Below are 13802 nucleotides of genomic sequence, written 5' to 3'. Positions count from 1 at the left end.
AAATATAACATTTTAGTTTTTGTTTTAAATCTGAAAATGATACTTATAATGATTTGAGTTTATAATAAACAGAAACAGTTTAGAGATATAAAAGTTTAACTAGACATTAAATGGTTTTAATAAACTTTTTAATTTTAGTTACTTATAATAGTTTAGTAAAGTTAAATTGTTTTATAAGTCGTTAAATTATAACTTTTTGTTATACAAATTTATAAGTTGTTAAATTTTATAACTAATTTTTTGTTATAACTTTAAATAACTGAGTAAAAAAACTGAGACTAGTGTTGTCAACTCTTTAAAGACAATATTTCTCACAAGTTTAGTGAACATCTAATGCAGATTGCATACACATACAACCTTCCTTTTAGTTATTAAGAATAAAAATGAACATGAGGTATAAATAGTTAACACCAGACCAGAAGCAATTTATTTTTTAAGATTTAAAAAACTCAGGGTGACTCAGGGCAGTTTAAGGTCACTCAGAGGATTTTTGGGTCACTCACAGCAGTTTTTTTACTCAAAGTGTGGCAAACCTTTTGTTTTATTGATAAAAAGGTATATAAAATATTGTACCAACATATGTTTCTGTGTGTTAACGAATCAACACACTTCAACTGGGTTCTGTAAAAAAATATTACTGTAATGAAAGAATAGAAGCATAGAATAAAGTAGGTGTATACATGTTACCCAGTTGAAGTGTTTTGATTCGTTAACACACAGAAACATGTGTTGGTACAATAAAGGAAGATTACAATTTGTTTTAATTTATAACCCAGTGAAGTTACTTCACTAGGATCTTTTGTTAGCAAACGATTAAACCTATATTTTTGAACAGTTATATAAAATATTGCTTTACTATTTGAGGCAGTCTGAGTGTTTAAATTACGATTCTGTTCTTTGATTTTCTAAAATAACTAGTTCATTTTGCTTGCATAAGTTTAAAATTCCTAATTTCATGCAATGTTCATTTTTTTTAACTTTTTTAAGGTACTCATTATCAATACTTTTTTTTTGTGGAAATATTTATTAGCTAACAAAACTTTAAAAAAATTTGTTAGTTGATTGATTTAAGACTTATAATTATATATTTTGAAAACAAAAATAAAATATATATACCTATTTGCCTACAGATTGTAGGTTTATATTTTATGAACTTATTCATTTAAAAATTGTTATCTGGAAAACTGTTGTTGTACAAAACTATAAATACTATAGTATAAAAGTATATACAGATTGTGTTTAAAGTTTTTAAAGTAGTTTAGTTATAAATAATAATATATAGACAAAGCTGTGTTTCATTTTTTAAACAGCCTCAAAGATTTATTGAGTTAAAGTTTACATGCAATAATTTTTTTTTTCTAATACAAATTTTTTAGTTAATAATTTTTGCTTATGCATTTTTATTATTGCTTGTTCAAAGTAGATATGTTAATTTTTTATGTATATTTTCAGGTTTTAAATATTTTTTGTACAATTGCTTTTTTGTGTAAGTTATTGGAAATGGTTTTAATAAGCTCAACTCATATAAAGCAAGTGGACAAGTCTAAGCAAACTATTGTAATCTATCAAAATAAAGTATATGATGTAACTAAATTTGTAACTATTCATCCAGGTAATTTAATTTTGTTTACTTATTATCAACTTTAACTTTAATATTTTATAAACAGAAAATCCTTATTGCATTTATACCTATTTTAACTATAAAAAGAAAAAATTCTTAAAACAAAAATACTAAATATAAAAGGTAATTTAAAATTAGGTTTTACAAACAAATAGTAAGGGTTTCATTTGACTTACTTTTGTAGAGTGCAAAGTTTTTTTTCAATGAACTAGTCTTATTTTTTATATAATAATACACTAACTTTGATATAATAACTATTGAACTAAACTCTTTTTATTTTCATATATTTTTTAGTACTTAAAAGTTTAAGCAGTATGTTTTAAAAGTAATAACTTGAAGGAGGTGAAAAGACTTTAAGTTGTCGTCATGGACGAGACATTACCAAGGTAATGGCTGAGGGGCCACATAAACACAGTAAGAATGCCTACAGATGGCTAGAACAATACTACATAGGTGACTATGAACCCAAAGAGAACACAACTCTTAAAGAAAGTGACAACCAAGTTTTTGTAGAAAACAACATTTTAAAAGTTCAGAAGAAAAATCAAACTTCAGCTAAGGACTTAGTTGATTGGGATAAGCCGGTTTTGTGGCAAGTAGGTCATTTAGGAGCAAAATATCATAACTGGATAGATGAACCTGTTGATGTACCTTTAAGACTCTTTTATAGCGATTTTTGTGAATACTTCTCTAAAACTAAGTGGTATGTTTGAATTAGTTAATGTAAACTGAATTTTTTAGTAGTAATTGTTTTTATGCTAGGTAAAGTTTATGTCTTTAATTAAAGGTACATTATTGTTTTTTAACTTTAAAATAAGAATTTTTTACTGTATAATTTTCACTATAACTATAATAAATAGAAAAATTATCAGTAAGTAATGCGTGTACTTCAAACAGAAAACTTGTGTACCATTAATTAAATAAAGTTTATTACAGAGCTTTTAGTATATAGTTAACAAACTTTGCCATACAGTTGTTTCAGTTGGTTATAAAAATCTGTATAAACAATTATTATTTTTTGTCATAAAGTTTTTACTTTAAATTTTCTAAATTTTGTTCTGACAGAATTTTATAAATATTGCAAGGAACATTTTCTGAAAGTTTGAGATAATTATCTCAAAAAACGTAGGAGGAGGTAATTTTTTTTTGATTTATAGTTATTTACTATTTAAGTTTGCGCCTCCCATAAAAAACCTATTGTAGTCTCTAACTTTGACCAACTATATCTAAAAAACCATTTCGAAAATTTTACAAATCTGTGAAAAGCAACTTGTAGCTTTATTAAAACTCAACAAAATAATAACAAACTGTAAAAATAGTGATATACACCTTTATGCCCTTAATTTATGTGCATGTTTCGAATTTAAATGATAAAAAGTACTTATTGCTTATATGTTTGTTATAAAAGATCCAAACAAAACTAGTTTGTTGTGATGTTCTAAGTATAAACTTTGAAAAACCTTCATGAACTTTTCCATAAAACTAGGTTATTAGTTTAATACAAAGAAACATAGGCCAGTTGAATTTAGCAAAACTTTGCTTGTTGTTGTTACTGTTGTTTTAGATTTATAAATGTTATTCTTTTATTTTTTATCTCCTAAATTTTGGTTAATCAAAAGAATGTTTAAATGTTAAATGAATAGTTACTTAATTTAGGCTTTTATTTAAAACTTTAAAAATTAAATGTTTTCAGAATATAAAAAATCAATGAACTTGTTTTTGAAATTAAGTTTGTGTAAATCATATTTTTACAGCTTGACCTTAATTTGTAAAGTTTTAACTAAGCTTTAAGTTGTTTTTCACAGTATTTTAATATTCAAACTAATTTTTGAGACATAACTGGTTAAATTCGTGGAATAGAATATGTTCCATATAGAAGGAGGAAACTAAATTAGCAAATAAATAAAAATCACTAAAAACCTATTGAGATAAATACCTTAATATTTTAGGAAATTTCCCTTACAATATTAAAAAAAAAATAGTAACAAGTTATCTATGTTCGCATTTTGAACTTTTTTTTTATAAAAAGTGCCCACTCAAGCAGAAGACGGCAGTATTTATTTTATTACATTTTTATATAAAGGTAAATTCAGGTTTTTTGAAATAGAAAAGTTTTACTTGGTTTATTATGTATATGATTAAAATTCTTAAAAAAGTATTTGTATGAAATGCAAAAAAAAATTATTTCACTTTTTTTAGTAACAAAGAAAACAGCTTACCTAATACTTTTTAAATTATAGCAATTATAAAATTTAATGGATTCACAAGTATTACATTTCATTTAGGATTAAGATTTTGTAATTATTTTTTAATTAAAAGCTATATAGAAATATATTTAAATTTAAGTGATACACTGCATGGTATTGTTCACATTGACTTGCTTCGATTTGTAAAATATTTCTAATCATTTTTTCAATTTTGTAATTTAATAACTCTTTTTGTTGTAGTCTAATATAAAAAACCTTGAGAGTTTTAAGAAGTGTTTTATTTAATGTGTTACTTTAATCAGGTATGTTGTGCCTATGGTTTGGATACCAGTGATATCTTTTCTTTTGTGGACAGGATTTCATGATATATCGTCAAATCTTCATTTATCAGGTAAATTATGAATTTAATTTTTATTGTTTTAGTTTCTAGATTTATGATATCTGTTCATTGATCTATTCCATGTTTATTTTTAAGGCTTCCATAAATTTTAGTAAACCCCAGGTAATTTTGTTAGACTATTCATTTATGTAACAAATAAATTTAGATTACTAAAGAAAGTTAACATTTTGTTAATGCTATAAACTTTCCACAATGAAAACAAATGATGTTTTTGTTTTTTAATGTTTTTAGAAGTAAATTTCAAACTCATTAGGTTGGGTCAACATATAATCGAATTCAAAACTTATTTTTAGGTTCAATAACCATAGTTATTTTTTAGTTTCAAATGACGTTTTTGATTATTTTTAAACACGTTTTAAATTCTTAAGTAAAATATTTAACGTTTTTAAATGATATCTGTCTACATTTATAAAAAGAAACAATTATTAAAAGATACTGATCTAACAATTCCAACATGTAACTGCTAACAATTGTGAACTATTTTTATATTTTTATAGTTATAAACTAATGTACGTTATTTAAAGTTTTTAAATACTGTTTTAAATTATATTTAAAGATTACATATCAACCAGTTAAAATTAAACCTTTACGAAAATTGCCTTTGATCTTAAATATAATTTAAAAAATACTATGGTATGTGCTTTTTGATTTATTTTGAATAAGAATTGAGTTGTTTACTGCAGTAGTCTTCATGGTGTGCACCTGTGCGCAGTAGTATGCGTACAAACTATATTATTGTGCACAGACAATTTATTTACTGAACTTTTTTTATTTTCAAATTACATTTTTGTCTTTTTTTAATACAACTAAAAGATAGATTAACAGTTCTTAGCATGTTGTTTATATGTTATACACTAAAAATTAAGAAGTGTCTGTTTTATAATAATTTACATAGTTTATAGTCTAATGTAAACATAATTTACATTCAAGTAATTTACTGCCTCATCGCACAGTTTTTAAAACGTCGAAGACTAATCTTTACAGTACAGTTATATTTGTTTAATTGTCTGGAAACTGTTAACTTTTATTTTTGCAAAGTTTAAAATGTAAATTTTTTTAGGAAAGAAAAAATGATTAATTTTCTATTATTTGAAGTAGTTATGTAAAATTTGAAAAAAAAATTATTTAAAACAAGTTCTGTTTTTGAATTTTGTTTAGTCATGGTAGAGAGATCAGTACTAATGAATAAATACATTGTAAAGTAATAAAAGTTTACTACAATACATAAGTTTTAATTTTTACTATTGAAGAAATGTAAAGGTTAATTAATATTTATAAGTATATTGACCTTTTTTAACATGTTGTCTTTGTGCTAATATAAGTTTTGATTTATTTACGGCTTAAAGCGGTTTTACGTATTTTAAAATTTAATAGAAAGTTTTCAATATAGAAACAGTTTGTATAAAATAGACCATTTTAAACTGAGTAGTAACAACGCTGTATATAGACAAGTAAATAGTCTGAAATATAAAATTATTTTCAGCACTTATAAAACTTAGATTAGAATATTTTTAATATTTGTGAGTAAATTTGTCAACTTCGTCATTTAGTTATTTTTAGTTGAAATGGTATCTTTCATATTTATATAATAGTCACTTAGTTATTTTAATATTTTGTAATAAAAATGTAATAGATAACAACAAAAACAGATTGTTGCACCATTTTGATCATTTGAATTTAGATTTTTGCAAAATGTATATAACTATTTATATTTAAACATTTTCAATTTTGTTTTTTTTTGTTTTATAATTATGGTACAATTAACACATAAACAAGTACAACATATATTTGTTTAATGTTTAAATTATTTGAACCTTGAATAAATAGTTTATAATATTGAAGTTTTTTATAAAGTTATTAACTGAGTTTTAAGCAAATAAGAAGTTGAAGCTAGCTTTTACACAAAAATTTAGTTTTAAAATTTAATTGTTATGATATAATGTTTTTGTTATAAGCGTCAAAAGTATCATGCTTATGATTCATTTTGAGCAACTTTTAATTGTTTATTTGTTTATTAAATATTGAATTAAAGCTTGTGTAAAACAATTGTTTAATGATAACTGTTATGGATAATAAAATAACTGATTTTTAAATAAAGAGTATATTAACAATATTAATATTTTTGGAAATATCAATAATTTTGTTCACTTATTACTTATGGGTTTAAGTGTAGCTTTTTAAAAGATATTTAATAATAATAATGTTTAAAATCTTACATTGGTAACATAATAGTTTTAGATACTTAGGTAATACATTAAAACAGTTCCAGCTTTTATTATATACTAATTTAAAATATTATACGTATAAATGGTTTCTTATTACACATTTAAACTAACATTTGCACAAAGTTATAAAGTGAATGCTTTTGAATATATGTAACTGAGGAAGTTTACTAGCCACATGATCAAAAATTAAGTACTAAACTATCTAATGTAATAGATTTGAGAAAGTCAAACAAACTTTTTTACTGTATGCTCATTTCATAGATTTCTAAGATAGTAATATTAGATAGATAGTCATTCAAAGTCCTTTCAAATTAAGAGTTAAAGTGCAAGTAGATGTATTGTTATTTTGACATATGTATAAAAACTTAAAAGTTCGTTCTAGAATTTCAATTTCCCATATATGATAAGTAATTAATATTTTTTTTAATATTAAGCTAGATCGTATACTTTAAATATTTATGTGAGTTTGAAAATATTAATTTTGTATAATTTTTCAAAGGAAGTTTTCAAATATGTATGTAGGTTAAATTTTTACTTAAAAATCTCTACAAATTAAAAAAACATTTTTTAATATTAGATTTAATAAAATTAAAAATATTCTGGTATTTATGTTTGAAAACTGTCTAGTCTTAATAGATTATTACGAATTTTTGTTAAATTTGCACGATTTAATTAGCTTAAATTTTTTGTTTTTAGTTTTGTAATTGAATGGTATATTTAATGATTTGCATGCAAAAAAAATGAAAACAATGCACAGATTATTACTGTACTATTATTACTACATAAGTTTTTCTAGGCTAAAGTTGGCTAATATTATTGTTGTTCTTCTAATTAATATTTTTGTAACTGCTATTTTAAAATTTCTACTTAATTGTTTTTAATTTTATGCTAGTATATTTCGATTACAGTAGTATTATACAATTATGGTTTGGTAAAAAAGTTAACTAAATAAAATAGTTGTTAGCTTTATAAGGATAACTATAACAGGGCTGCCAAAAATCCTGGAATCCTGGAAAATCTTGAATTTGACAGTTTAGGCAAAACAACCTTGAAAAACCTAAGATTAAACAAAAATAACTAAAAAACCTGGAGTTTTAAATGTTTTTACATCTGAAATGATAAAACTTTGATCAGTTACTAAAATCTATCAAGTACTGTTTTTTCTGTATCATTTAGATTTTATATGATATAAAACACGTATAATTACAGTATATTTTCAATTTTTAAATTAAAACAAAAAGACTTCTACTTTCCAAAACCGGGAAAAAATTGAGAAGACATAGAATTATTTTTAACCTTGGGCAGCTCTGTTTCAAGTTTTTTTGATATACTTAATAATGCTTTTTGGTTTATATGCTCTTATTTATAACTCAGGCTCCCCTCTACTCACACTAACTGGCTTGTTATTTGTGGCTGGAATATTCAGTTGGACATTTTTAGAATACTCGCTTCATAGATGGCTATTTCACAGCAATCCTCCGGTCGACAGCTACTCTCTTATAACTCTGCATTTTCTGCTCCATGGTCAACACCACAAAGTTTGCTTGTTTTTTTTTTACATAATACTGATAGAAGTAATTAGTATTTTTACTAATAATTTATATTAGTCTCATAAATCACTATAAAGACTTTTTAAATAAAGCATTTCGTTATTATAATTATTATAATAATTGTTATTATTTGTTTAAATATAAGAAGCTGTTCAACACTTACCAATTACAGTAGTAATTTTTAAGATTATAGTCATTTTAATTGAGGAATAAAAAAAAATTGTTTGATTTTTATACTTATTTGTTTGAAATATATTAACTTAAAAGTTTTATGTTTTAATTAAGTGCATAATTATAGCATAATTAAGTAATCCGAAGCTATAAAACTAATCCCAAAAGCTATGATCATTTACATTATTATTCGAATTTTATTATAGAGCGTATAAAAAATATTTGTAGTTTTATGTGTTATTTTGTTTCGTTTTTTTATGTTGTAGTATTAGAATTGATAAAACTTAAGTATGACTGGTATAAGTTTATTAGGTTGTATTTATAAATTAATATTTATCAACTAAAGTTTATGAATAGAAACATTTTATATTTTCTAGCTTGTTAAGAGGTAATAAAATTATTACTTATTGTCACCTAACATAATGTTGCTTTTAATTTTGTCTGACCTATATTTACATAAACAATAAAATCTCGAGAAATTATACTAACTTTTTTAAATTTAACTTCCAGTAAAAAATAATAAGTAATATACAATGTTTTTTTGAATACGCTTGTAGATGTTTCATTTATAAAATTGGATTACTTAAAACACTTTATTTACACAATATTAGTAAATTAGCATAATGCAGCTTTTTCAAATTATTAAGTGTTATTAAATCTATAAATAAATAAACACATAGGTTCCGTTCGACAAATACAGGCTTGTTTTTCCACCGGTACCAGCCTTTGTTATGTTGGCAATATTTTACACAATGATGTATATCGTCTTACCTTATTCAATTCTTCACACTCTATTGTCAGGTATGACGCTTTATTGTAACATGTAATAAAATAAACACTACTGTAAGAATTAAATTTTTATGAAATGTACGTACAATTTGGTAGAAGTATTACTTTAGAATTCGCAATGTTGGGTTAAACTTAGAATAGATAAATTTGCTTGATAGTGTAATTTATTGTTAATTTTTTTTAATGCTAAATTCATAGCTAAGTCTTTGGTGTTAAAAAGCTGTAAGCCGTTCTCTATCAAAAGTAGTATAAACGAGTATTTTATTTTTATTAAAAGTATTTTATTGTAAAAACATAGTTTTTTTATAACTATATAAAATTTAAAAAAATATGTTGCAGTACTTATAGTTCAAAAAATCACTAGTGGCATAACTTGAAAGTTTTAGATCTATTAGTAAGGCTAAAGAAATAAGTTAATTATTGGTAATTAAAAAATTGTTTATTGTACTCTATAAAATTTAAATATTAAAATATATTTTTAGAATTTATTAAAGTATATATAAGTTATCTTATCGTTATGTTGAGACATCAGAATTAACATGACCTTGTACCAACCATAAATCCTTTTTATTTATTTAGTTTTTTAAAGTAAAAAAAAAAACTGTAGTTTATTTCAAAGAATTTCGTTTAAAAATGTTATACTTTATTAGATATCTTCATTGACAATAAAGTTTTTTAAATTAAAATAAACATAAATGAAGACAGAATAATTTATTCAAAAAACAAATCAAGGTATCATATGTGGTTATGTGATGTATGATATGTGTCATTATTACCTTCACTATGGAAATCCTACCAGGGGAGGTTATTTCGATGAGTTGAGAGGTTACCATGTCAGACACCACTTTGAATCGCCAGAACTAGGTTTGTTTTCAGTAAATATTTAAACTTTTGTATTGTACAAGCTATCGGTGCTTTATTATGTTTTTTTACAGATGTACAAAATTACTGTTTTTGAGAAAATGTTTGTCTCAAGTATTTTTTTGTAAAAAAACTAAAGCTATAAATCATGGTTATTCAAAGGTTCTTTTGTGTACGTATTCACTTCTAATAATAGAAAATTAATGATATACATTGTAAAACTTATAAAGTCTAGGGTACCGTCTTTAGTGATAAAAACTGAATAAAGTTAAAATAAACTAAATATGTTTATGTTTCAATGCCAATAAAATAGATTAACTGATAAACTTTCATTTTATTGTTTTTTAATAAAAACTGATGTTTTACAAAAAAAGCTTTTCGTCGATCTTTATCTAATTAAGTTCAAATCATTTATCTTTTTTTAACACTAAATGTAGCTTTCATAATCATCATGTTTAGAAAAAATCTTAAATAAAGTTATTTTATTTATTTTATACTTAAATATCTTACTTAAAAGTATTATTTTTTTTAAGCATATAAACATAAATTAAATGTTAAAGTTATTTGTAATTGTTATAAGCTTATGGAGAAAGTAAAAACAAAAGGTATATTTTTATTAACATCGAGTTTTTGCATTTTTTAACAAACTATAGTCTGAATGATTGTTAGAATCTAAAAACTTATATTTCTTATAATTTTTTCCAATTTTTTATGCAGATAAACTTTAAGATACTGCAAAATCAGTTTGAGACGTGCCCTTTAGTTGTTTAAAAAAATATATATTACTCATTTTTATACTTCGCATCAAAACGCACAGTTTTCCTAGAATTCAATTTTTAAAAGTTTTATTATGTTGTTATTGTAACTTTTAGAAACTATTATTTTATGTATTTAACGTATCTAATTCGTTTAAAAATAAATTTAAATGGTTATTCTAAAGCTTTAAAACTTTCATGTTCAAATACTTAAATTTCATTTAAATCAAAGTTTTACATATCAAAAAGTTATATACTTTTATAATTTTCATACGTGATATACTCATGTATTCAAAACCCTAAATAAATATTAATAACAAAACAAATAGCAACTATTAGCCATTTAAAGTCAATCCGTTACTCTCTAAAGTGAGCAATTCTCCATATTTGATCGTAATAATAAAGCTATTTTTACTTCTAATTAAAAAAAATTGTACGAATGAAGTTCAAAAACATAGTTTAAATATTTATTTAAATGTTTTTTTACAAAATTAAGTTTTTTACAATTAAACTTCATTTTATCTTCCAGGTTTTGGAATTTCCAGTAAAATTTGGGACTACCCGTTTCAAACGTTAATAAGCATGGACAAGAAACCCAAGGATTATTGAGAGAAGTAATCCTTAATTTAGGCCGCCTTTTAAGTTATTACCTGTTCGTAATTTGATTTCAACTTTCGCAACCTCAAATATAATTATGTATAATTGACGACAATCGCAGCTGAGTTTTTATTTTATTTTGTAGTGTTTCACAGCTTTATCACTTGAAAATCAAAAATGTATTTGCGTTTTCGTATTCGAGTTTGTTTTCAAACTTTTCTTTTAAAGTAGAAACCACCCAACGATTCGTGCGTTTTTATTTATATTCTAATTGCTGTAAACGTGTAATCGACTTATTTAAGTGTCTTTTACGTGTGAAACGCCTTTTACGTAGGAAATTTTCGAAATATCCGTTTTAAATGCATATGAAATAATATAAACCTGTCAAACTTGCTAAATGTTAGCAATACGAACTTCAGTCAAACTTATTTTTATAATTTGAACATAAAGAACAACTTTTTTTTATTTTATTAATACTTTTTTAACTGTAACTATAAAACTTATTGTGTAAAATATGCATTTTAGTTTTAAAGTGATGTCAAACTTTAAGTATGAGAAAATTACGTTTTTAAAATTGTTAAATTTTAGTGTGCTGTATGTCTAGCACAAATATATACAGCTGTTTGCTTTCTATGCATAGTTAGTTTTATCAAGTTAATTTTATTATTTTAAATTCAAATTGTGTAGCAAAGTCTATTTTTATTAGCGTGGTGAATCTGTAAAAGTTAATTTGAACAGCTTTTGAAATTTTTGCACAAATTACATTTTTGCAACAGATTTGTAGTACACAATTTTTTGTTTCTTTCTTAATAAACATAGCAGCTCACTAGCAATTTTTGAAATACATTTCATTTGTAAAAGTTTTAGATATTTTGTTAAAATATCACCAATTGAATTTTAAACTAATTAAACTTAAATTTAAAACGTTAATTCACACGGTACTAAAATATTTTATTATTCTCAATGAATTTTCTTTACTTTTACTTACTAAAAAAATTTTTTTTAATAATATTTAGAAGCTAACTATATTATATGTCATTAAATGTGCAGTAATTCTAATCATCTTTTTAAAATCACAATATCTCCCTTAATTTCTTTCAGTTTTCAAATTAAACGACTGCAGGTTTGACTTGTTGAGTTTTTTTTTTTTAAGGTAGCTATGTAAAACAAAAGTTATAGACTTAAATAGTTTGGCGTTGAATTTTTATAATCACGTGAAATAATCTAAATATTTCCCGTGGGCGGTTTTGTCCGAGTTAGGTAATTCATTACAGTCATATTTTTAACTATATAGCGTATTCAGTCGAGCTTTTTGTGAAACGATTCTAACTACATAAGTTGTACGGTAAACTTCTGCTTAGATTTTAACTTATAAAAGTATGTATGAAGAACAATAAAAAGTTATATTTCAAAGCAGTTTAACGCACAAATAAATTTTATTTTCTCAAAACATGTGTAAAGTAAGCCACTCCTTGGTAGCAGGGTGTTATGCAATCATTTGAACTTTGTTTATTAATACTTTTTCCTAAACTACCAAATGTGTTTACATTTTTAAAACACTTTTAGCCTTTCTTAAGGTTACGTTTTATGTAGACTTGCACTATGTGCTGTAACTTGAAATGTAAATAACTAAGTTATGTAATGTAGATAATCTCTACTACATCCTTGCGGAAAGAGCAGCTATTTTTTTAAGTATTTGTAAAAAGTAAGCTTTGATAACTTATCACCTATAAACACTAAAGATTTTATATTATTTAGTGTAAAGTCCTTTTTTTTAATTTTTGATATAGTGCAAAAACTGTTTGCTATCTTATTTAAAATACTGTTCGAAAATTGTGTATTGCACTGAAACTATTCTTATGCTTTAAAGTCAAAGCAGTATAAGTTTGAATTGGAAATAATAGTTTGTTATACCGATAAAAAAAACCCTTTTAAAAGATTAATGGTAAAAAGTATTGAAGATTAAATGTGAAATATTTATACAGTTTTGTCTAGTGCAGGGGTCGGCCCGCGAGCACGTTTTTTTTTGAATGGAATGCGGCCCGCGAGCATGTAAATGTGGCCCGCTGAGCAAAAATATATTTTAAGTTAAATATTTTGGTAATTTAGTAAATTTGACCAATTTCGTTTTAAGTCAATGTGTAACATTTTGAAATAACTAAAAACTTTACTCTTTTGGCTTAAATATGTGAAAAAGGCAGACTAGCATTCAAGCAGTGTTTTTTTTTTCTCAGTTTCATGATAAATTTATTTTTACAATAGCAACTTATGATCTGAAAAAAGAGTGTTAAAAGTACGAGGACTCAGTTATTTATTTTTTCAATACCTATTCAGTAAACAAACTAAATGCAAATGTTTTCCATTGTGTATAAAAGTAATGTACAGTAGTTAACTAAAATGTCATTTATTTACAGTTTAGGTATTTTGTACAACATGTAGTTTATATCTAAGTTTATTTTAAAGATATTTTATCACTATATGTTTCATTTGAGCATACACAAAAACATTTAAAATAATGAGAACTAAAGTTTTTTTTTTTAAGATATGTTGAAATAAAGTTTTTACAAAATAAGTAATGATAGTCGTTTTAAGTATAATGACCTATTTTAAATTTTTCATATCTTTA

The 13802-nt window shown here is 23.8% G+C and overlaps 1 protein-coding gene across 1 annotated transcript; it reads left to right on the top strand.

The window, feature by feature from the left end:
• Positions 1 to 1456: 1456 nt before the first annotated feature.
• On the top strand, positions 1457 to 12229 carry LOC145840260 (fatty acid 2-hydroxylase-like). Its single transcript, XM_082947453.1, has 7 exons — positions 1457 to 1612; positions 1961 to 2324; positions 4131 to 4219; positions 7828 to 7991; positions 8855 to 8975; positions 9696 to 9827; positions 11109 to 12229. Exons 1-7 carry the CDS (start codon positions 1501 to 1503, stop codon positions 11186 to 11188), a joined length of 1062 nt encoding a protein of 353 aa, XP_082803579.1. The 5' UTR covers positions 1457 to 1500; the 3' UTR covers positions 11189 to 12229.
• Positions 12230 to 13802: the final 1573 nt, after the last annotated feature.

Source organism: Thalia democratica, chromosome 7 (genome assembly GCF_965202585.1).
Source record: "Thalia democratica chromosome 7, ktThaDemo2.hap1.1, whole genome shotgun sequence".
NCBI classification, from domain to species: domain Eukaryota; kingdom Metazoa; phylum Chordata; class Thaliacea; order Salpida; family Salpidae; genus Thalia; species Thalia democratica.
Note: the sequence above shows the minus strand (reverse complement) of the source record. Positions and strands in the feature narration are given on the sequence as shown.